Below are 27,402 nucleotides of genomic sequence, written 5' to 3' on the forward strand. Positions count from 1 at the left end.
TGATCGAATGCATATTGTGATCGTTTTTTTTTGGAAAACAGCGTTTTAGGAAAAAAATATCAAGAGACAAAAAGTTTCTAAATAAATGGCTTTCTAGAGAACTAATAATTTTTAAGAAATTCAAATATGCGATCAAATTTTTTTGGTTGCAAGGACAAGGAGGCTCGAAAAAGTGTCTTAAGGGGGTTCCCCGTCAAAAGGCGTAGCACTATCAGATTCCATATGTCATGAAACCCCTGTGTACCAAATTTAGTGATTCTTGTACAAAAGAGTTCTGAGATATCAAAGAGACTATTCTTAGGGGATTTCAGGGGGCTGTAACTCCGAAAGAGGGGGCCACTTGGCAAAAATTAAAAATACGGGTCCCCTAAATTTGTATTAAGAACATGGTTTTTGTTACTTGGAAAATAGTTTAGAAAAAAGGTTCATGTCTGTCACCCACCAGCAAAAAGCTGCTTTAAAATTTTTTGGAGATTAAACTCGATTAAATAAATTTTTAGTAAAAAATTTTCTAGGCATACAGAATAATTATAGTTCAATGTCAATCTAAATTTCTCAAAAATGGTTTGATTTACGTTTTTTTTTTAATTTGTTTGCTAGAATCAGTATTTTTTAGAAGCAAATAAAGATTATAAATACATATGTTCAGAATGATCATACTTACTTTGGAATCAGAAGCATCAGATATGGAAACTGTACATCTTGTCTTAAGCAAATTTATAAAAAAAAATTTCTTTGTCTTTCTTGCGTTTTTTAGTTATAAAAATCAATATTTCGCTTCTTTTTTCATTGTTTAGTCATGAATAATTAAGTCTTTATTTTACTTCGTTATTTTTCTATTCACAAATTTATTGCAGCAAAATATGTCAGGAGAGTTTTTTCCAATTTTTTACAAATTGAGCATTGGATCCAAAATCTTATAGTGATATCCCCTAAAATTGTCAGGTAAAACGTGAGATTTTAATAATACTGCATAAATTGATGTCTGTAGAGGCTCTAAAGTGTATGTTTAAAGTATGAATATCTGAAAACATTTTGGAGATATTTTATAAAATATAATTTTCAGGCAATATAAAGTTTCAGTAATTTTGTTGTTGAAGTAATTGCACCACTGCTTTTATTTGATTTCTGTAATATACTTATTGCCCTTCTAATAGCAGATTTCAATTCCACCACAGCACTGATGGAGCATTTTGAAGGGATTGTTATTGTCGAGTCAAAAGTTGTCCTAATTAAATATACTGAATTCTTTGTCTTTATCATTGTTTAGTTGCCATCTTGCAGTTATCAAATTGTTGTTATCTACAATTAATCAATATTGTTCATATTAAATACTATTATTACAAAATTGTTCAAATATTATTGCCATTACTGTCGAATTGTTACTATTACTGATGCCTGCATGGTACACGATGTTTTTCCAATTTTTCTTTTGTCGTTGTTGAGTTGTCATTGTCAGAAAAATAAATAAGAAAAACACTTAAAAGATATGCGTTATATTTAACTTTATTAATTTATAATTCTTTTATAAAGTTTCATATGAACTGGGTAGCTTCCCTAAATAAATCCAAACCAATAACTTTAATTTGCCATACTAAATTCAAATTCTTAATATTTATATAAGTTGTAAAAATTTGAGTTGGATTTATTTGGGAAAAGTTAGTAATAATAATAATAGTAATAATAATAATAATATAATAAATAGTGACATGACTATTTTCAAAAGATTTCCAATAATAGATTATGTAAAGTTTTGAGCATTTTTAAGTGCGCTCTGTCATGTCTTTGTATGATACTTGTAATATTTGGACTGGCAAATCCTTGTCAAAATATTAAATTACAATAGGTACTGTATAATACAATATATAATCCTGATATATTAAAAGTTACATTGTAAAACTAATGATTTCTCATTATTATTCACTGTATGAAATAGAAAACACCAGCAAAATTGACAGTGTAAAAAAAATATGATAATTTCATACATGGATAGAAAGTTCACGCATTCATTGTCTAATTTAATCATATGTTTTTACAATATCGTATTACAAGTTTAGCAGGTTATAAATATTTAATTTAATTATCTACTATTATATATAATATAATATTATAATAATAATTTTATTTATATTAATTTTGTGTAAAATGTAATAAAACTGACATGCAACGGAGTATGGCTATGTCCTATAAATTTGATGGAATTTTGTTTTTGAATATGATATACTGGATAACTGGGTACTCGCACCCGTGCTCTGCTTATTATCGATCTGTGCTTAACAGCGTAATACTGTACGTAGACAAGCGTAAATGAGACTTCTTTGGTTTACGGTTAATCATCAGTAGAACATACTAATATAATTAAAGCATAGAATCGTTTAAAAGCAATAGTAAATAAATTCTTATGACTAGAGAAATATAATAAATAAATAAATAAATAAATATTTGCATTGCAACAGCAGTTTGATATTTAAACGCTAGACTGAAATTTGTACAAAACGCCTAATGATAAAATTGTTCATCAATAGGTCAAATGACTAGATCTATGTCTTATAACTTAGAGCAGCACTGAAGGAAAGAAAGAAAAATACTTACTTGGTCCCAGCATCTAATGTTGGGGATAGAATAGAATTAAACTACCAAGTTAATATTAATTTTCAGAACATCTTTTCAATTGTTTGTAGTTACTATATTTGTACTACTTGAAGGAAATAGTGAATACAAAAATAATTCTTATGATACAGCTTGCATGTTTGCAGTGGCAACTGGATAATATCGAAGAAGTCATATTTTGTTAACGAAACATGAAACACAATTTTTTTTTGGGATGATTTCTACACTCGTAGATGAAAAAATTTTGAACGAAATTTGCGAAATAAAAAATTTGTTAGCTAGGACAGCTTCCCTTAAGATCTCGAAAAACATCGAATTATATGCAATCTTTTTTTTTTTCATAATCATCTGATAGATAGATAGATATTTTTTTATTAAGGAAATTAAATTTTCTTCATAGTTATGCCTGTTTAAACTTTGATTTGATACTATTATTAAATTTTTTTAAATTCATAATGCTGTAATTAAAAAAAAGTAAATTTCTTGAAAGTAAAAAAAATTGTTTGAAGATACGGGTGCAATACTTTATGACATCAAAGAGGAAGCTACCTACCCTTTTTTTATTAGGCAACATTTTTTAGTCATGACAATTAACAATGTGGGCCATCTAAAAAATATCAGAATATGAAGACTTTAATTTTCACCAGTCATCACTGCATATTTGTCAGACTTGCAGCGATATCTTGCTTGGACAATATAATAAAAGATTGGTATATATAATTCAAGAAAGTATAAAAAATAAACCATTTTACATTTGTACTCAGAAAAAAATGGCATAGACCAACGTTTTAGAAAATGTTCTTGTGATTTCAAAGCAATATTTAAAAAATAATTTAATATTCCCTCTCAAAGATACACACTACGTTTGTATTTTTTCAAATAAGATTATAGTTATGCAGGTTCAATAGTTCTAATAGTAATGGAAATATAGTCAAAAGAGAGAATGCCATAAGGTCATGAAGGAGGTTGCAGTTAGTTCTTAAGCAGACCTTTTGTCGGACTAATTCGGATTCCTGAGAAATCCTCTATCCAAATATATAAAATTATATTCTATTAAAAAAAAAACTACAAAAAAGCTTTTAAAATATTTGGACTACCATTTTCTTCTAAATATGAAAGTAAGGAATAACCCTGAATATATGTATATCATTTCCATTTTGCTTATTACATCTATTTATACTACCTCAGAATTTTACTGTCGCATGAATATAACTGAACTGCACTGTATCTAATCGAATATAAACACATATGGTGTTTTAAAGAACATGTGCCATTAATTTCTTGTGGAAATTATAAAAATAATACAAATAGTCTCGTTCTTGCTTCATTCATGATACAGCAATTTTACAGTTTTTTAAATTTGTTTTTTTTTTCAAAATATTTCCAAAACGACCTTAGTAATTTAAATAAAACCAGAGTTAACCAGTGGTGTGTGTCCAAGCAGGCGCTAAAATAATAGTAAAAAATATGTATGCCACTTTCTTTATGTACCAGATCAATGGAAAATGGATCCCCATCAAACTGACCGAAATTGTATTATATCATAGCTTTTGGTCTACCGAACAAAAGTTCTCAGGGTCATAAAGTCTGGGATGAGGCACCTTACCGCGATCTTGACTCTTAGTCATGGTCAAAGGTCATTTTAAGGTCAAGTCGGAATTATTCATATGGAAATTTTTATTTTTGATTGCTGCAGGCTTTCCGAACAAAAGTTGTCCAGGTCACAAAATCCAGAAATGGCTAGTTTTTAATATATCGAAATGTAATGTAATTTACTTTTGAGACTTACAGTAAGCGAGTTGATTTTGTTTATCAAATTCTTGTTTCATCCTAAACCCAACAACTCTTATAGAACACTTCTTTAACAAAGACATTTTTTCTACCAATCCAGTTTGACAGAGATCCATTTTCCATTGATTTGGTGTGTGGTCCTTTGATTTAAATTATTAAAACGGTTTCGGGAAAAAATGCGAAAATAAAGCAAAACTTGAACATCTTGTATTTCAGAAACTAAAAATAATAATCATATTGATAGGCACTTTTTACGTTACTTTTTATGAATAATTTTCTCTCGATCGCACATATATTTTTTTTTCACTGTATAAGAAACTAGTAATATTTGAAGTTTATTATTCTTATTGATGGTGAGAAGAATGCAAACAAATGGGGATGAAAAACAAAAATGCCCTTGTTCCTTAATAATAATTTTTGCATAAAGCTGAACCATTTGAAAAATAATAAAAGAACGTTCCCCTTTTTTATATTTTAAATGTAAGTATTTGTATAATACTGATTACAGCATTGTACTCATATTTTACTTACACTTGATATGTAAAACCATCGTCTGAGATGTTCTTAACATTTGAATCGTACCGTTCAATTCAAAATTTAAAATCGTACAACTTAAAGGGTTGTTATTATGAAAACTGTTGAGGTATTTATTAACTTAAACCAGTTTCGTTATAAAATCATGGAATAAAACTTCTGAATACTTTTATAAATAATCGTTCAAGAGATATCGATATGAACTTGGTAGTTTAATTAATTACCTAATGTAAATAAAGCACAAAGCTACTGGTAAATTGTCAGACTATGCAAGTTTCCAATATTTGTGAGTATGAGTACCTCCGTTTTGCTTGGTTCGGTTGTGCTCTTTCTTTGTAATAAATGCCATACACGTTTTAAATAATGACTAGATCTAAACCTACCCTACTCGTAGCTAAAATAATGATAATGATGATGAGATGGGTCGATGCATAACTGGAACTAGACCGATAAACAGAAAGAACAATGAACAATGATGATATATAAGCGCTTGTTTATTTTTTTTAGTCTCTAAAATATAAAAATGGATGAATTTGTTTCTTTGACGACAGGTACACTTCTTGTCTGTGACAGAGAAAGGACCATTATATTTGTATAAAACGGTGCATTGAATGGACCCCAATATATATACAGCATGGGATGAGATGGTTTTATAGCGAGAATGCGACTCGCTGCGGATGCGGACTCAGAATAACACGATGACCGCCTCCTCACGATGAAGAAACAGTTACACAAATAATTGCAAAAACATACCCTGTATCCTTGAATCACTTCGCTGCGTTTAGACATATTCCGTTCTTATCTGATTGGGGAGACCACAGTTGTGTTTTTATTAGATTAGAAAGGTTGGGAGCTGCCACCCTCCCTCCCGCTCTGGTTAGTACTTAAAAAATATATAATCTTTTACTTCCAGCGCCGAAGGAATGTCATTAGCAAGCGTGGAATGCACTACTACTAAAGAAAAACAGCATATGACGCATAATGTTAATATAACGTTCATTTTCTATTTGCGCCACAGACTTAAAAACACGACTTGTAAAACTTTTTCACAACTAATTACGCCAAACTACATTTTACACTATTCTAAAGTGTGGTGGCTGGAAACTACTTTTCCTTCAACAAGTGTTTTTGTAGTTTTTCTTTTTCTGGGTATTTTGCCTCATTGCAAACTAGCAAGTTTTAAAATATTAAACAATGAACCCTTCCACCGCACATATCAGTTTGGGGTTATTAAGAAACTGATTTTTGCATACTTTACTGTGATTACAATGAGAAGATCTGAAATATTTATATATAATTTTAAAAATTAATGTTGTCCATATAAGAAGTTTTTTATTTGTGATTAAGATAAGTTTAAAGGTCCAATTTTGTATAGGTACCTTGATGTTCCTCCTAATATTTGATTCTGAATAATAAAATTGTTTCTTCAATTTTGTAAGTATTTCTATGTATAATGCATTTAACACGGAAATGTTAACAAGAAAACTTATTTGTACAAAAACAACTCAACTAAATCTATAAATTCAATACCGACACAACCCATATAGTACATGAAGTTCTATAGAGATTTTTTTTATCCTTTTTTGGTTCAAAATATGAATATTTCTGCTTTGATATATGCATGGACATCTGCTATATTTATGGATGTTATTTTAACAACATACATCTATGGTTTTTCTTGCTTAAAGGGATATAGCAATCAAGGACATCCAAATGGATTTCTGACCTAAGTAAATCCATAAGATGCCCTTTTCTGAAATTATGATGATGGACATCCTTAGTATGCATATCCATGGTGATGCCATTTCGTTAATAAAACGGATAGCCATAAATTAAAGTCCATAAAACACCCTTTTTTGTTAACCAAAAGGATATATCTACCCTAAAGGAATGCCTAAGATATCCTTGTGTTTATGTATATACATACTCCACTCATTTTATATTAAGCTTTTTTTTTAATAATCAAGAATCTTTTATTTTGACTTGTGAATGATAGTGAATGAATGATATGTCCATTTTATATTAACACAGATGTATGCTACATATCATATGAAAAGTTGTGACATCTATATCTCATTAAAATGTCGATTGAAATTCATCTGGAGTTCAAACAGATAAATTATGGATGTTCAAAATATTTAGAGCAATCAGCCATAGGACGTCCACAGGATAAATGCGTACTATTTAGGAGGTGCCAAAGTTCTAGAAGGACTTGGTGAATAATTAACATATACCTAGTGTTTTTAGTAATGCACAAATATGGGCAAAAGTAAGTTTGTTAAAACAACCCCTAACTGAACCTTATGGCGCAGGGTTTTATATTACTGACTTTTTAATTTGCAGTGCAGCAACTACTCAGAAAAAGAAAAACTGTTTAAGGGATACCACTAATAAATACTTTTAAATTTGCTATTACAAATACGTTACATTTTTATGAGCGAATACTGTAGTGCCTAAACTGAAGGAAAAACTTGAGTTTTTCCTACTTGAGTAGAACCTAGTTCTACTTTTAAGTTCATTCTGGAAAATGTAAAAAATGTAAAAAGACAATTTCTTTTCGGTCAATGTAAACTTGTATTGAACACTTTTGAATTGGATAATTGTATTAAAAATTGTAGCAAGAACTCAAGATTGGATCCTCTAATGCACCTGCCCCGTTCCGTGACGCAGATATAAAACGAACGTGAGAAAATCTAAGTAAAAATATATAGCAAACTATTTGCTTGTAGAGTTTTTCTAAAAACGATAAATAGAAATAAGTACGGTTCATCTTAAGATGTATCAGTCAATCTGTTAATATTGCACGATAGTTTCTCAGCCAATAAACAAACGAAAAGTATATAAATGTATATCTAAATACATTAGATTCAATAAATATTATATATGTTCACTAAATATATGTCTTAGGACTAAATTAATTCTAATCATATTAACTAATCTGCAGCCAGTGGCTGGATAATTTGACTAGAGTGGCCCAGCCGAGCAGTGTCACCTCCACTTCTCTCTCCCGGCGTGGGATTTGCTTGTCCCGCAAAGCGTAAACTAACTTCTCAACAACTATTTGGCGAAAACGCACAACTTGCATTTTGATATAATAAACTTATACATTTGATAAAATTCATAAATCGTGAACGCATTGTTCTAAAATCGATAATGGTTATACCCCATGGTATCTCGACCACTCTGGTTGCCTAGTCTAAATCACTACCCCTACAAATTTACAGATTAATATATAGTTGGTACTTTGTAAGGATTATGTTACTTAAGTTTTAGTAGAAATATTATATACTATTTTGTATAGGTATTGTTAATTAAATATATATAAATAGTATGTCAATGGCTCTCTTATAAATTAAAAACTGCTGGAGCCCTGACCAGCATATGTTTCCTATGAATATGACTCCGAGCCGCTGTGACTAGCATAGCATCACAGGAGACATGCCCGGACTAATTTGGCAACTGAACAGACGGCGGCGCCACCACCCCTAGAGTTTTACCTTATTCGATTACAGTTAACACACATATACTTACAACAAATAATTAGAGTAGTCTCAAAATAGTATAATTATACATTTCACGAACGAGAAGACAAAACGGCCTGTACAATCAAACACTGATTTGTTATTTAATCACAGCCCATTTGGAATTTCTCGGGAGAGGCGGTTTGGTGGCGCTACCGGACTGCGTGTGCTCGGAGTGTAACCAGGCATGTTTTTATTAAGTACAAACTAAGTGTTATATAAAGTGTATCTAGTATACTAGTGGCGGATGAGTACCCTGATCTGGGGCACCCACAGTTCTGAGGGCCAGGGTTAGTAGGGCCTGTTGGCATCCTTGGGCCTCTTCAGCTGAACCTTGAGTCTCTTCATCCCGATCTGGAAGCCGTTCATTGCCTGGATGGCAGCTTGAGCACTTGCCGGGTTATCAAAAGACACAAACCCTGAAATGCACAACAGCATTAGATACTTGCAGTACCATTAGTTTTTCATTCATTCATTTCATTTCAAATCATCCCTTTTTTTATTAGCCCTTGCTGTTTTACCATACAGGGTGACCCAGAACTGATGGTTGGTCACCATTACCTACAGGAAATTGTTAGGAGTACATAGGAAACCGCAAGCACAAATGTTTATAGGTACTTCACTTAATGCTCATCTTAATAAGTTTAAACTACCAAGAGCTGTGGTGGCATCGAAATTATTTTTCTCAATTTCATAAATATTTTTTATACCATGTGAAAGTCATTTGTGTGGGAATGTTTATAAATGCCGACTGAACTGACTACCACTAAAAGAGTTAGATTGTGTTGGGTGCCAGGACACAAAGGCATTGACAGAAATAAGACAGCGGATGAACTTGCTACAAAGAGATCCATTCAATGGTTCAGAGCTTTGTGTGGCACATCTTCCAGTCTGATCAGGGGGGCTCTGGACAAATGGACTGAATCAGGACGTAGGAAATACTGGGTTTTCAGACCAGGGCAAAGCCAAGCAAAGAAAGTTATGGAGAATAAGTTGCTAAACTTGAATAAAATTCGGCTAAGGAAAGCGATGGAACTTATAATGGGACACTGTCACTTTAGAAAACATCTATACAAGCTATGACAGTGCCAATAATATAATAAAAAGATCTGCCTTACGGTTTCCTATTTGTTTCTTTCGTTTCCCTGTAATGTTGGCTAATAATCAGTTCTGGGTGAGTCTGTACATTAAGGGTATTAAATTTAACGACACTTATTTTTAATCAAATATGTACATAAATGATTACAAGCCACGTGACCAGTAATTTTGTTTGGAACAGTTAATTAAATTTCAGTAAAATTAGAAGAATAAGATCAAAATTACATTATAATGCAACATTCTGTTTCACTGATTGTAATTGGCATAATTTTTCACAAGATTCTATTCAACCAACCAGTGATCACATTATCTCGAGCGTAGGCATAACAGTTTGTCGTTGTCCACCGTAAATGAATCATTAACATTGGTGACGCCATGATTTAGAGAATTTTCATTGCCAATACCAGCACTGAAATGTTGGTTGCCTGAGTTCATCGGTTAAATAGCTTGTAAAGATTTATAAAGGCTCTGTAGGTACTTGAAAACATTAAAACATTTCACAGAGCTCCAAATACAGGGTGTTTCTAAAATAGGGTTCCAAACTTCTGCTGCGTTTATAACTCATTAAAATAAGACAAAGAGTTCCTATTAACATGTGCCCTAAATCGCACCCTTAGGAAGTTATATGCCCTTAAAAGGGCTCAAACAAAACTGTTTTTTTTCTGTTACTGACAAAACGGTCGCAAATAAATAGAAAAAAATGTATGGGTCTTACATAACTTTTTACGTTAAATAACATGGGCTACTCCGTTTTTCGACATGCAAATCATATGCGTCCCATTTAGGTTGGTGAAGGGGGTTTTCGGCCCGTAATTTTTTTTATTTCAATTTTTTTACAATTCTCTCTACAGATTTATAAAATCTTAACAATTTTACGTAAAAAATATTATCTCTGTCCAAATCGATATTTCCAATGGTTTTCGAGTAAATTGAGTTTGAAAATTTTAATCCCATTATTTTCTATTTCACATTTAGCTATTGTCTGCAGTAGTAATTAGCTCTTTAATTAGTAAGTGTAACTCTAAATTTAAATAGTCTTTATGTCCTAAATTATTTATTAAATGATCAGATCCTTCATAACTGCAATTTATTTGAAAAAAAAAAAAACAGTTTTGTTTGAGCCCTTTTAAGGACATATAACTTCCTAAGGGTGCGTTTTAGGGCACATGTTAATAGAAACTTTTTGGCTTAATTTAATGAGTTATAAACGCAGCAGAAGTTTGGAACCCTATTTTAGAAACACCCTGAATATTTTTATATGTTCCAAGTAATATAATTTTTTGGATCCGCCAAGTGGAGATATCCCACTGATAATTTTATGTGTTATAATGTGACTATATATTACTATTGAATACAAAAGCAACCTTCAGATACATGGCAATATTATTATATCGAGACATTTAAATTTCGACATATCGAAAACATTTTTTATTTTTATTTAAAATTCTAGATTTAGTAGTTTATTATTAGTATTATTATGTTTACTAGGGTTGGTTTAATGTTGAAGAGCTCTGCATAAAAGTGTTTATAGTGTTTGATACCCTTTGTATAAAAGTTTTGTAGACACTTCTAGTTTAATATACATTTTTGGACATACGCTGATAGAAATTTTCACTATTTTACCTGGCATTAATGTTTGCAACATCAATTCAGTGATACCTAGTACAGAAAAATAATACTCTCTTTCTTGATATAGGGTGTTCAAGAAACGGTAAGCAACCGTCCTCGGATAACAAACTGAATTCATTAATTCATTATTCATGTAGCAAAATAAATGCACAATGCCAAATAATATTTAATATGTATTTCTTTAGCATAAATAATCGATTTTTAAGTATTTATTACTATTACCATGTAACGTAAATAGGATGGTATCTTCGATGCTGTGATCATCTTGAAAACGGTTGGTTGTATCGATAACAAATATGTATGTATACTGACATACAGAGGAGAAATATAGAGCTTTCATAAATGATTACAAGCCACGAGACCAGTAATTGGTGCGATTGATGTAATTTTTCAGGTACTTCTATTGAACCAATCAGCAATCGCATTATCTTAAGGCTAGACATAACGCTTTGTTCATTGTAAACGAATCTTTAGTATTGGTGACGCCAAGATTTAGGGAATTTTCGTTACCAGTACCAGCCCTTCTATGTTGGTTGCCTAAGCTCAGCGTTCACGTGGTTTGTAAACGTTTATGTTTTTTAACCCAAATAACTATTAAAATTAAAAATGATAATAACAAAAGAAGTAGGAATATAATTTTTTTGGAGGTCAAGATTGCTGAAGTAGCTATCTGCACATTAGTAGAAATTCTAATTAAGTACATAGCTTTTACGCAAAAAAGTTATACAAAGAAATTGATCTTTGACACTTAAATGGAAAAAAATATACTCTTGTGGCAATATTTTTACAAGACCTACTCAAATCTGGGAAATTACTCACTATTTCCTCTATATGGTATGGTATGTCTTTTAACTCTAAACAGTTTGTGATTATGTATATACATAGTTAATGGTTATATCTATTTATCTTGATCAGATATTATATGCACTGGCGCATTCGCCATTTTATAGAAAGTTCGTACTTAGCGCATTTTTTGCTCAAAGATTGGTAACTGAAAATAAAAAACGATGCGTTTGGGCGTTTCCCTCAAAAATACTTTACTGAATTTATTTGTTACTATGGCTGTGTTCAGCGAATGGTCGGACTGGTCAAAGTCGTTCAGCGGACAAATATTTTGTTGGTCAGCCCAATCAGCTGATTGGGAATATTGGTCTGGTTTTAATACAGTTACTAAAGGCCGTTTAGCGAATTGTTTGACAAAAGAAATTTTACCCAACTAGTCTGACCATTCGAACACAGCCTATATTTGCAGTGTGTTGTCTCTTTCTAACTAAAGGGGTGCGGTTTGTCATCCCTGCAAGTGCCAGTTAGAATTTAGTTGAAATAGTTTGGTACTTTTATGATCAAATTTATATTATGTTCAGCTTTAAAATCTTACTCATTTTATGTATTTTAAATTTCCCTACTGGAATTGGTAAAAGTATTTGAAAGAGACAGCAATACTGCAAACCGAATTTTTATTTATTCCTTGTTCCTCAATATTTGACATTTGCCTATTTTTACTCAAATGACTCAATTTTGAAACATTCATAATGTATCTCTTTGGATTTAAGAATTTCCAAATTAAAACCTTATATTCGTGATTGGTGGTGACTTTCAAAACCAAAGTAATAAGTTTCAGCCATAATCTTTAAATTTTGAATGTTTTTTTTGTGATTTTTACGTGCGCCATATTGGAACCGCCATCTTTTTTATTCGTAATCAGCGACCGAGCGACCCCAAAAACTCGCAGTAACAAAATCAGGCAAAAATATTGAATAGAAAAATGTGTGACCCTTGTATGAAAATGGACCCTTTGAGGAATAAGTTATATTATATTATTTTGGTACGTTATCTATCAATCTACATTTGTATATTTGGTAGTATAAGATACAGGGTTATGATTTTTCACATTGTTCTGCAGTAACATTCGTTATTTGATCTTAGACGTGAAATTAACCCCCTCGTAGGGTGGGTGTGGATTTAATTTGCATATATTTCTTTCTAACGCTCAAAATATTATTTTATGTTAGGTACTTACAAGTTGTTGCTTTTCATTATATAGCTTTACCTTATCCTTATTATTTCACCCTATTTTAGGTGATATTTTAGAGTTTTACTAAAAATGCTCTGCGGATTCGGATTCAGCATCAAAAGATACACAAGATCTATGTACCTACTCATTCTCTGGTATTGAACTTTTTTTTTATTTTGTGGGCCTGTGTTGTTTTTGATTGTAGATAATTATTCAACACAAACTTATCTATCTAGATCTATTAAGCTGAAGAATAATGCGTGGCACACATATCGGTCCTCCTTAAATGGGGAAGATTATAATACATATAAGCGGTTGCGTTCCGCCGTGAAATACAAAAGTCAAACAGCTTACTCAAATTATATCTCTGCTACGGAATTAGAATTGAAATCAAATCCAAAAAAGTTCTGGACCTTCGTCAACTCAAAGAGAGGTAACTCAACTATCCCATCTACAATGGTTTACAATAATATATCGTGTAGTGACAACAAACAAATCGCTGATGGTTTTGCAGACTATTTTTCAACTTCGTTTATCGCATCTAGTAGTTTCAATAAAGACAAGCGTTCGTATAACAATGCACTTACTATTGCATATAACTCTATTTCTCTCAATGATGTATTATTTTCTATCAAACAATTAAAGCCTAAAATGACTATGGGTCCGGACTTAATACCCGCTTTCTTGATTAGAGACTGTGCTAACGTCTTCTCAGAGCCTCTTTTCACCATATTTAACTTAATTCTGACATCACATACATTCCCTGATCAATGGAAAATTTCAAGAATATGCCCCGTATATAAAAAAGGAAGTAAAAATGATATCGCTAATTATCGACCTATTGCAATACTGTGTAACTTCAGTAAGGTTTTTGAAACTGCTATACATCGTGTCCTCTCCTTTCAATTAAAAAATATTATACTTCCTGAACAGCATGGGTTTATGGAAGGACGGTCGACAGTCACTAATTTAGTATGCATTACTCAGTTTATCAGCGAGGCTATAGATCGGGGAAGCCAAGTAGACGTAGTCTATACAGATTTTTCGAAGGCGTTTGACCGTCTCGACCATGGACTTTTAATGGATAAATTAAGCGCTTTTGGACTATCGTCAGACTTTCTTGAACTAATGAAGTCATATTTCACTGGCAGAACTCAGTTTGTTCAAATTTCTGGTGTTAAATCTACTGAATTTGCCCAGACTTCAGGTGTTCCGCAAGGTTCTATTCTTGGTCCCTTGTTGTTTACATTATTTATTAATGATATCACTTCTCAACTGAATGTGCGTTATTTGTTATACGCCGATGATATAAAAATATTTTCTCAAATTGATAATGTATTTGATGCCATCAATCTTCAACGTAATCTAGATTTTATTAACTCTTGGTGCATTGCTAATAGGCTGCCTCTGAATTCTACCAAATGTAATGTCATGACTTTTAGTCGACGATGCGATCAAATTCAGTATGAGTATAGTCTGAATGGGTTTGCCCTTCAACGACCTGACCTTATTAAAGATTTGGGCGTATATTTTGACCCTAAATTATCTTTTGTCAAGCATATTGAAATTGTGGTAATGAATGCCTACAAAAGTTTGGGTTTTATTGTTCGGAACATGTGCAATTTCATGAAAATTGATACTTTTTGTTTGTTATTTAATACATTTGTTAGATCTAAACTTGAGTATGCCTCTGTAGTCTGGACACCTATCTACGCTACACACATAATATCTATTGAGAAAATTCAACGCCGATTCTTTAAATCAGCTACATTTTTTATTGATGGCCAGTATCCTCCTCAAGGGTTTCCTCAGGAAGCATTTTTCAAGCGTTTCAATATGAGTAGCTTGTCTCAAAGACGCAAGTTAAATTCTGTTATTTTCTTATACAAGATTTTGAATAATAACATTATATGTGAAGATATATTACAAATGATAAATTTTCATATTCCTAGAACGTATACCCGACATTTACACCTCTTCGCGATCAAGAATCATCGTACTAATTTATATAAAGCGTCTCCGATTCACCAAATGATTGTTGGTTATTCTAATATTGAATCTCGCATTGATATACTCTGCTCCAGTATTTCTCAAATTAAAAAAGTTTTCATTTGAACTTTATGTTTGTATAAATATATTTTTGTATTTGTTTGTATTGTATTATAGCTTTTTAATATTAAATGTCTGTTCCCTGTTTGTTTTAGATATTATGTTTTGTGATATTTATTTTGGTTAAGAATAGTTTTTATCTCTTTCACCTATTTTTATTACTTTTTTTTTTAGCTTGTAACCTTATCCTGTAACAGGGCATTGCCCGTTGGATATTGTAATTAAATAAATAAATAAATAAAATAAATAAATGAAGATTTCTTTCATATACCCAGATTTTTAGTATCAAAAAGCATTACTTGACTTTATTTAATACTTTTAGGAACATATTTCGAATTAATTTGAATGTTCTTAATACCTTTACACGCCTGTTGCATAGATATTTTATTTCTTTTCACGTAGATTAAAACTACAAAGAATTTTAATTTTACAAGCTGATGTATTTAACACGATAAATTATTAAGTAATTCAGATAACTAAATTGTTATAATTCACTGTATCATAGTGGTTGTAATTTCTATATTTGTGTGTGTTTACTTACCAAAACATTTGCTCTGATTTGTGGCACGGTCAATAAAAACTTTAGAGCTGATGACATTTCCAAAAGGAAGAAACATTTGCATCAGTTCAGCGTCGCCAAATTCTTGAGGTAAGTGGTAGATGAATAGGTTACAACCTTCCGGGCCAGATATTGAACAGCCTGAGGACAGATAAAATGCATTAGGTTATAAAATCAAAGGTACTTGCTTATTTTAGTTAAACAACATAAAATTAATATTAATCATAAGAAAGAGATGCTATTTTTTAAACAAAATTTTACTGAATAATTCAAGACGTAAAAGCGTCAGTTTTTTTTGACATATTAGAAAATACATGTTAAATAGAACTGTAAATATTTTTAAAATTACTACAATATAAAATATTGAAAATATGGATCATTAACAAACAGAGACGCAAATGAAATTAGTAAAAATAATTTTTCGGATTCTTCGCATTTAGAGAAATATCTAAGCAAAGAGCTAGAGAAAATAATAAATATATTTGCAATTAAAGCATTTAAGCAAATCTTGTAAGCTCATATTTTGAGAATATAATTAGATAGGTATGTGCAGACAATTAATGTTTTATGATGACATACATATAAACATGTAAACAGAAAATAAACTAAAAGGTTTTCTTTGTGGTTGTACAAAGGGACTGCTGACAGATAATTGAAAATAAGGGATTTCCCGAAATTAGCTTAGAATATTTTTATTATTAAGTACGAGAAAAAGTTGATGTAACTTAAACATAAATAACTGAAATTTGTTTTCACCAGATATCTTAGGAAACTTTTATGATGAAATAAAACAATGTTTTATCGTTATGTCGAGAAATAATGATTTCTAAATGTTAGTAGAATGGACATTGTGGCACACCGATGTTATTTTGTTTTAACTCAAAGCAGTGGTATCTTTTAAAATAGACTCTAAAACTAACATTTCCCACTTCTAGTTTGAACAGAGGAAAGTCCGCATGCAAAACGTTTTTGTATGATACTCCAAATTCCATTTACCTGTGACATTCCTAACAAAGATACATTTCGAATATTTTTCTCGTCTCTTAAAATACCAATTTTGGGACACCTTATACACAGTGTCGTACGATATAAAGGTTAAAAGCAATTAAACACATGAAAAAATATATAGTTTTTGTAACTATAAAATATGTGTATTGAAATTGAAACAAAATAGATACTTCTAAAAAATTTTTAAATTTGTACCTAACTCTCTGTTCCAAGACTTTTTATTAATTGATTTCCAGAGGGTTATAATGTTCCACTCTACTTATAATTTTGTTACCTTCTTTTTGAAATTAAAAAAAAATAATTTTAATTTAATTTTAAAAATAAATTTAGTTTTGAAATAATTTTAATAGCTGTAGTTACTGGAATCATTCATAAATCGAATGATATAATATTGTGAAATAACATGTCTTTCTTGGAACAACAAGTAGTATCCACCATTAACCTTATCAAACATACCTATCAACCATACAACATCTAAAACAATAAGGCCAGTAATTATTGTAGCCAATGCCAGAACATCCAATGCAATATTTAACATTGAACACATATAAAAAAATAAACAATCATCGATATGCAACATCATAAATGGAAGGACATAGTAAGTATAAACATTTAGTTTACATTTAAGAAAAAGAAACACTAAAATTAACGGCAAAATCATTTGGATTTGATCAGTGGCATTTCCTTTTCTTAAATGCTTTACCACCTCTCCATGAGCTGGTTCATAAGTTATGATGGCTGAAATGTTGCAAATCTAAAGTGAGTTTATTTTCTGAAATGCGGGGATCCTAACTTTAGAGTTAATTAACGTGTACGTGAGCACTTAAGTCTTACCTTCCCTCTGAGCCGGAGCTACTGCTGACATAGGCTGTGGGATTGCCTGTGGGAATTGACCATAAACCGCGGGGTAAGCTGCCGACAAATATAAACAAATCACACCCATACTTTACGACGAATGCAACCAAACATGCTTCAGTTCAGTTGGTACGACCTCCTCCAGAATCAAATAAGCACATAACGTGTATAATAAAATCATTATATACAATATCATATACAGTCCATTTTAATCATTTAATGAAAAAAAATAACTAAAATTTAATTCCTTGTTCATGCTATTAGACAGCCTGTTGATAAAATTATCTATTTCCTACATATCACGTTAAAAATATATAGATTTTTTTTTATTCAATATTTAATAAAGATTTAGGCAGTAAAAATGAATACAAAACTTGAGAGGATTTCGAGATTAATTTTAAATTATTAAATCTTAAGTTTAATACATATAATTACATTTTAAAATATTTGGAATTGGGTACGCTTCTTTTACATGTATTTGAAAAATGGTCAAATTGTCACAAATGGTTTCTTGAAACTATAACGGACCATTAAATTATATATTTTTTCTTTTTTGAATAACTGTACTATAAATAATAGAAACTTAATTTTTGTGCTAACCAACGTTAATAGTGCAAAATTGTGTTTCATAATTTTTAAATGTGAAAATTGATATTCGTAAGAAAACAGTTTACTGTAGACAAAATCTAGGCTTAGAAAAATTTTTACCAGTAGATTTAGGACTGCTTTTTGTAATAGCTGAAAATTTAAAATTTCTGATATTTATAGTTACAAGATTAAAAAAAGGAAAATGGAGATTTCATAGAATTTATTTATTTTCTTTTGTCGTTTGTAAAAGTTAAAGAAACACAGCAACAGAATATTATTGTAAAATTGTGAACGGTTTCTAAGATTTCTAAGGTGAGAGGTGAATCATAATATATACAGGGTAGGCCAGATTTAAGGGGATAATATAATACATTCGAAAATAAATACGATTTTCCAAGATTTGCGGTGATATTTTAAAAAACATATTTTTATTCTCCAAATTAACAAAAATTTGCAAATAAAGTTTTTACTGTTTTTCCAAGGTCAACGGCATTTGCAAGAAAGTAGACCAAACAAAAAATATTTGCGAAGTTTCACCAAACTTACCTTGTATCTCTTTTAATTTGCAGGTACAAGTCGACACTTTAGATGTCAAAAGTAAGTTCCAGAAATTAAATGTCACAGTATATATAGCAATGCCGATTTCTACCGATATTGCTCTAAATGGCATATACATTGCAAAATTGAATCTCTAGGGCCTCTAGAAGGCTAGTTTCGGTTTTGTTAATCCTAGAACTTTATGTTTTGGCTTAGATGTTCTTATAAGTGGAATGGTCAACTAATTTCAACCGTCCTAGAACCGTTTTATGTCGGAACCAAAAAACACCTATTGTTGGTGTTCTATGGCCTTTGTAGGGTGCATGTGGCGACACGCAATACCTAGGTATTGAGTGAAAATTTACATATGCGCACTACAGTGCACGCTAGATACTCTGTCCTTTCGCATTTATATGTTTTCTATATATTTTCCATACATTTTGACACCAACCATACTAACATGTCGCGCTATATGTAGCTTACGTAGACCAACGATTTATATAAAACGAAAAAATTATTTTGATGGGAAGCAGTAACAGATAGGTATAAAAAACATGGTTGCTTAGGCGATATTACCGCATATTAATGCAACTTGTAAGTGCAGTGAGTTTTTTTACTCTATCTCCTTATACCTCGAAGAGATAGTATTTTATAATCATACGTTAAATCTGACCCACCCTGTATAGTCGACTCATCTCATTTTTAAAAATATTTTTGAGAAATTCTGAAATATATTCGACACTAAAATAAAAATAAAGTACAATAAGTAATTTGACTAAAATATAATTTACAAATTCTAAATTGGAACTAACTCTGTTGGAATACAATTGAGGCTTTCTGAAATACCTGTTACTAATCTGAAAATCACTTCAGCTTTCTGAAATTATATTGACGAACTTAAAATATAAATATAATTTACGCTTGCTGGAACTACATCTCAATCCTCCTGCACAACTACAAATCGTGTTAGTTTAAACTTTAAACTGTCAAACTGATACTGTAATTATGCAGCAATTTGTCGATGTATAACCAATTATTTTGAAGTATTTATAGTATTACTTCTGAAAATATTTTTTAACAGAGAACGTTATCCAACAGAATAATCCAATTACTGTTTCTAATTTGTCACCTGTCATATCAATTAAAAAATTGCTTTAAGAAATCACTTTCGTTTGGTTAATTATTTGTTTCGTCTCATCAACATCAAAACCAAATGTTCCACTCATTGAATTGCCACATTTTTGTGACAGTTTTGAAATAATTAAGGAAAATATTTGAAATGTGTAATTATACAACTTTCCTGACCATTTAAGAAATTATTAATAGAATATGTTTCATTACGAATACGAAGAACAGTAGTAATTAACGTCTCAAATTTGAAATAGCGGATAAAATACAGGTATTTAAAATGAAACCATATTACAGAATTTATATGTTACATTCGTTTTTTATGCCGGGTACTAACTGTATTAGCTAAGTATGTTCACTAACAATATAAGCGGCCCAAACAAATGAAAATGGCAGGGCGATAGGTCCTGGTTGTAGGGAGGACGATCAAGTTGAGTCCAGTGCTTTTCTTTTAGTTTTGAGCTTCTGAAATGCCTCGCTGGTGGAAAAAACAGTTGAAAGCACCTTGTCAGCTGACACTCGAGTCTTGGTTCTCACTGGGGCCGCCTACTCTTTCCTCCGCTACTCTATACTGGCTTGTTTCGACTAGGAAATGTAGTGATGGACCCACGTTTCGTCGCAGGTTACGATCCGACTCAAAAATACATCACCTTCTTTCTCAAACCTTGCTGTAAGCCTCTGACAGACCTCCAAACGTCCCATCTTCCGATCTGGGGGCAAAAGGTGAGGGATCCATCTGACAATACTTTACGGAACTGTAGGTCGTTTGTAATTATCACTTGACAGTTCCATAACTTATTCCGACCTGTTCTGCAATTTCGGATACTCTCATCCGTCGATCGTCTTCAACAATGTCGCGAACCGCTCGAATTTTTTGTCTGAAATGCTTGTCCGAGAACGGCAATCGTGTTCCTGATTTTCCACTCGTTTTCGTGCCTCCTTGTACTCTTTATACCAAGGAATCACACGAGTCCTTGACAGTGTTTGGTTCCCGAACTCTGCAGAATCTACGGAAAATTTCCATCGCTTGAACTCCTTGGTTGGGAGTGTGGAATGGCCATTCCTAATGACCCCACCCAAGCATACTAGAAGCGCGAGCCCAGTCCGTAGATGCTCAGGAACAAAAATCGTTTATATTTGATTCTCCCTCGTAGATGAACATGGGTAGCTAACAATGTTCGCGTCAGTGTAGATCCGGAATTAAGTATAGATTAGTACAGACCAGTAATTAAATTCAATAGGAAAAAAATGACACAATTGCGTAAATAACAGGACACGTTAGATACTTCTAGGTATTACAGATATTTTTTTAGGGGCAAATGTAAAGGTATTACGAAAGCTACCTCGTTTTCCAAGCTACTAAGCTTCACTAATGAATTGGCTTAATAAAATGTTTTTATACACCTATATATTGACAAAGTGATTAATGAATGGGAACATATGTTTTTGTACCAGCATTTTTACAAGGGGTTTTATAGGGATTATTGCAAATAATTTTAAGCTGGTCAAAGGAGACGCTATATCTCTTTATCTTTTAATGCGAAGATACATTAAATTACGTGTAGTACATGCCATTGTGCAGAGCCTGTCTATCGGGGTTAAATTCAATAATCCAGTAGCTCGTCAATGTAGGAGCTTTAAAACACCTGTTAACTTCTACATTACCAACAAAGGAGTATTTGTTTTGAAATAATAATGAAATTGTATTCTTTTTACATTTTGGAATTACGGTTCTGGATAAAATAAATTTATGCTTATTTGATTCGGAAGAATTATGCTGATAAAAAAACAGTAAAAAATGTATGTTGTAAATGTTGATGTTTGTACTATTTAGTACATTACAGATCATTTATTATTTAAAATATCTAAGTGCACCTACTTAAGAAAAAAAGTATCTAAGGAAGGTTTTCCATTTTGTAAAACAAATATCAGTTCCAGTACTGACAAAAATTGGAAACGTTAATTTAAAAAATAAGTTAAAATATTTTCTGATATTTTATAATTTATAATAACATTATTAGTTTCTGGTATTTCTTTCAACCTTAGAACACATTTGTATGTGAAGAGTCACAACACGTCACAACGAATAAACGGATAACAATATTCTGATGTACTGCTGTATTTTAGTTACTTTGTTATTTTATTACAAATAATAAGAATATATACATAAATACCTGCAGGATTTTTTTGAAAAACACCAATTTTCAAATAGGTTTCTGCTGTATTGCGCGTAGTAAAGGTAACGATAAAATTAAGGTAAAAAAATATCACAATTCATTTAAAAATATCATTTAATCAATGAATACTTTTTGTCAGAGAGTATCCCATACAAATTATTCGATATATAAGGGGGCGTTTATATGTGGAATTTTTTGTCCAGCATTTTAGAAAATAATAATAATAATAATAATAATAATAATAATAATAATAATAATAATAATAATAATAATAATAATAATAATAATAATAATAATAATAATAATAATAATAATAATAATAATAATAATAATAATAATAATAATAATAATAATAATAATAATAATAATAATAACTCTACTCCTCATTCTAACTACGAGAATTAGCCCAGAAGTCGGAGACTTGTGCGGGAGAGGAGGCGGCATATTATTATTACGCAGGCCGCATTTGCGCCCAGGAACGACTTATGTTGGTAAGCCCTAACCACCTTTCAGTGCAGGAATGAGGGAAACCTGGAAAACCTCATTAATTAGGGGGGTGGTCAAATGCCAACCGGTGTCAGTCTCTCACATTGACTCAAGTCAACATTCTTCCACCCTACCATACGTGCACAGAGGGTGCCAATCCTCCGTACAAGCATAGCTAATCTACGGTCTACCGGTCGCGGGAAATCTAAGCAAATTGGAAACAAGATCTCTTCACTGTACCAGTTATATAAGTTTTCTTCAGGATATAAGACAAAACATTCAAAATAAGGAAAACAAGCATATTTTCACCTCGTATGTTTTTCGTTTCCTGATTTTGCACTCCTGTTGAACATACGGAAAATCACGTATCGTACTATAAATATAATCACATCCCGCAGAATGCTTTTATGAAACTATTAACACATGCATTAGTCACAATCACAGAGTATCTTTACAAATTTGCTGGACAAAACAGGAAAGGTACATTTTCTGATGTTTACATGATGATCGTGATCTTTCAATGCGAATTAATTCCGCGTCTTTTTGTCAATCAAATATCTAAGCGTCTCGATTTATGCTCCAGTGGTGGGTAAAAAAAATTCAAACTTAAAAATTTATATTATCTTAAAATCCAAATGATTTTCGAAAAAAAAATATGAGACAAACGTTATTGCTTCTGGTAAGTTAAATACGCGGTTATAATTTTGGTATATTTTTTGGCATCTGGGATACACTGTATAAAATCCTACTCAACGAAGTAAGAGCCTACATTGTGCTATTAAATAAGAAACAGTATAATCGTCAGGGATGGAATGGACTAATAATACCGCCACACAAAAAAAAACACTCAAGTGCGAAGATGCAGACTCTGGTAGTGCTACTCATTTTGATGTCAATAATAATCAATTAAATACACTCTAAGTCAAAGTTTGGCTGCTAATGTTTAGGGTTAGCCATTTTAATTAATAAAATAACACATAAAAGTCCAAACCCAAAGATCTGATATATCATTTCAGACATTTTTGAGCGGCTAAAAGCGATATCGTAGTCAGAATTTGTGTAAGACCGGCCAGTATCTTGTAAAATCTATATTTAGGGGACTATATCATAGTCCAAAATTGATTTTGCTCTACATAATATCTGACATATATTATTTCCGACCAGCTGAAAACGATATCGTAGTCATGACATATGATATTCGAATAGAACAAAGAAAACTCTATTCTATATGATTCCTAACAACTCTAAGACTCTAAGAAAAAAAAATATCAAAGGTGGGACTAGGAAAATGTTAGATCGCACTTAAATATTGACTACGGGATAGTTTCCAGTTCGTCAAAATATGTCGGAAATTATATGTTCAGATATCCTTTAAATATTAGGAGCCAAATTTTGACTAACAGCGTGTTCTATTGATTATTGGCATCAAAATGAGTAGCACTCCCGGATTCGAGTTTTTTTTTTATGTGTCTGTAATTATTTTTACAATTAACGAGTTTTGATCTTGGGATCAAATTCAATCGTTATTTCCTATTGTCAACATATTTACTACATACAATTTTGTATTGACATATTATTATTATATGCCACTCTTTTTTATTTAAATTATAAATGAAGCCTGCCTTCTTGGGACTGCAGAGTAAAAGGACTTCCGTTCTCCTATCAGGTAGATGGAATGCTATGACATCAATTGTAGGATTCAGTTTATTTATTATCTTATTTTCTTCAAGCTCACAATAATAAATTGGATCATTACATATTTAAAATTCGCAAATTCACATGACACTCTCCAACTCGTTTCCTGGATTCATTGTAAAGGGCAAACGACACCAGCAACTAACATTTCCTCTTTCTCAAATAACTAATTAATTTGAAAGAGGAAATTCTCCTTTGTTTCGATTATATTCATGGTTAGAATCGACATTGGATAACTTTAGTGTCTATTTTTATTATAATACATTTAAAAACTTTATATAACACGTCAGATTAATGTGATCAGCGTACTTGATGTGTCGCGCTGTGACGTCTTAACACGTGAAGATTCAACACGTGTTAATAATGTGCCCTTAGCCTAATAAAGACGTTCCTATTTAAAATAATATAATACGTGATACATTATTAAAATGCGTCGTAAGCTATATGCAATACTGTACTTACAAGGACAGTATGATAGACCTTAATAATTCTTTTTAATCGTAAATTTTTTAGATTCATCAAAAATTCCACTGCAGCAAAGAGCTCACTGCAAAAGGAGTTACAAATTTATTTTTGGAGTTTAATGATAATTCTTGTTAAAATAAAGCTGATAAACATATATTTTTTTAAGCCTGACCTTTTTTTAGGTACACATTTTAATATTTTTCTTATCACATATCAGTACACATTAAAAAAGACGAAACTACTTTACGCGCACAAATATTTAACCATTAATATTTAAATAATTATATGTATGCGTAGGTATCCGACAGTAATGTACGTTCTATTGACAGTTTTTGTGTCCACATATCAAATGTGGGGCGTTCTTTGGTCGATAATGATCAGTTGACGTCACTAATGTGTACGAAAGTTCATGGCTGCTAAGTTTATAAGTATGATTATTCTATACAGCCGCTCACTGCGTTATCAAATTAAGATAAAAACACGGGGAATTACAAATTGATACTTGGGGAGCCTAATGCATACCTATTAGCCCATGAATAATAAACGCACAACTAATGTAAAACATTTTGTAACAACGATACAAACATTAATTTGAATAATAAGGGACATAATAGTACAAAGTACTCGGGACGGTTATATGTCGGGTATAAATAAAATATGAAGCAACAACATAGAACAACAAATTTCGTGTGTAACATCAAACATTTAGGTGATTTCAAGCTACATTTATAACATATAAGATAAATATACACCCTTTACACATATACGATCACTTAGTTATGTTTAAATGGGGAAGGGGGGGCGACTTACCGACGCCTGGATATGCCGGCTGCATGCCTGGATACGCTGGATGCTGTATCGCCGCTTCTCCGTTTGGCAACCCTTGCGCTGGAATGGACAGATGTAGCGCATCTAAATTTCAATTAATTCAGTTCTTAATTCTTCTTTGAACCAGTACGATATGACAGAATACCCAAAAAATGCGTTTTGCTTCTGTTAATTAATTAATTTCGTTACTGCTTTACTGATCAGCTCATTGATTAATGAGGTTAGTGATTAATTTTCATGAATGGTGTGAATATAGCATGGTGTACTCGCTAGCCGGCTTAGTTTCGTCCTGTCTGCGCATGACGTCAGCAGAGACCTTTTGACAAAAATCGGATATCCCAAAATTTACGGAATACCCGACGAAAAAAAGACCGCGTGACAGTTGATACTTCAGGGTTATTAAAAATAGAGCGCTACACGAAAGAACTATGCGCTTTCATTATTGAGCAATATTTTAAAAACAATGAAAGTTTGGCAGCAATTTTCGTAGAAAATAACGTCGGAATAGTGAGTTAACTTCATCAGCTGTAATGAGATTAATCAGGAAGACTGAAGACTGAAGTCGTTCAACACAAAACATTGAAGTAGTTTGTGAGAGTTCAGGAACATTTCGAAAAGCTCTCTACCTCTAGAGTGTATTATCATCTCGTCTTCATACTTACAAACTTCAATTGACTCAAGAACTGAAGCCTGCTGACCACGCAGAGCGAAGAGAGTTCGTTGAATGGATTATGGAACAAGTAGATGCTGATTTTTTGAACAAAATCATTTTCAACGATGCGGTCCTTTACATCTTGATGTCTTCATTAATCGACAAAATTGTCGCGTTTGGGGTTCAGAACATCCACGACTGATTATTAAGAACCAAATGTATCCACAACGGTTACTGTTTGGTGCGGACTTTGGAGTGGAGGCATCATCGGATCATTCTTTTTGGAAAATGCGGCTGGTCAGGCAATAACAGTTAATGGCGTTTGCTATCGAGACATGATAATCCAGTTTTCTGTACTTAAATTGCGAGATATGCGTGTGGTTTCAACAAGACGGTGCCACGTGCCACACAGCCCGAGAAATAATTCAATTACTGCATGGTGATCAGAATTGGTTGCCCAGATTATGCGATTTAACGCTGTTGGATTTTTTTCTTTGGGGTTTTTTTAAGTCTAAGGTTTATGCCAACAAGCGCACGATCACCCACGCCTTGAAGTAGGACATTGAGCGCTGTATGAAGGAAATTCAGCCGCATTTATACAAAACGGTTATGGAAAATTACGACAAAAGAGTGCGTATGTGCCAGGAAAGCCGTGGAGGCCTTTAACCCGATATGTATATGTATAATAAATAAAAAGTTTGCAATTTTGAATTAAAAACCTGTGTTTTCAAAATTACTTCTTTAATGAATTTTGGAGCACTCTTTATAAACAGATAATTTAAGTTAATCGTTATATGTAAGACATAAAACCTGTAATTTCCATAGATACATATGTTACCAATCGTGTTTAAAAGATCAGTTTAAGTGACTAGAGTCTAAATGAGTATGTAACCTTTGTCAAATTAATTAAGTGATATGTTTAGGTCATGACAGTCAGCTGTGGATTATTGGAGAAAACGACAGAACGAAGAAAAACATTTTCATACCAACGCATGATGCCATGATTTCGTCAATCTGTCTCTTAAGTGACATCACCACATGCGCGTAGACACACCATATTATATTCACACTACGTTTACTTATATTTGACACTCACGTCGTGATACGTTCGAGTGTAG

At 31.9% G+C, this 27,402-nt stretch overlaps 1 protein-coding gene across 1 annotated transcript in view; it reads right to left on the reverse strand.

Annotated features, from left to right (window-relative positions):
- Nucleotides 1–8,706: 8,706 nt before the first annotated feature.
- Nucleotides 8,707–27,402, reverse strand: part of LOC108918015 (CUGBP Elav-like family member 4) — a 204,565-nt gene continuing 185,869 nt past the window's right edge. The window contains exons 7-9 of the mRNA XM_018724853.2: nucleotides 25,615–25,716; nucleotides 15,848–16,006; nucleotides 8,707–8,875 (exon numbers count right to left, since the gene is read on the reverse strand). Coding sequence (XP_018580369.1) covers nucleotides 8,748–8,875; nucleotides 15,848–16,006; nucleotides 25,615–25,716 — 389 coding nt within the window. The 3' untranslated portion in view covers nucleotides 8,707–8,747. The remainder of the gene's footprint in view (nucleotides 8,876–15,847; nucleotides 16,007–25,614; nucleotides 25,717–27,402) is intronic.

This window comes from Anoplophora glabripennis, unplaced genomic scaffold, assembly GCF_000390285.2.
Source record: "Anoplophora glabripennis isolate ALB-LARVAE unplaced genomic scaffold, Agla_2.0 scaffold62, whole genome shotgun sequence".
Lineage (NCBI taxonomy): Eukaryota > Metazoa > Arthropoda > Insecta > Coleoptera > Cerambycidae > Anoplophora > Anoplophora glabripennis.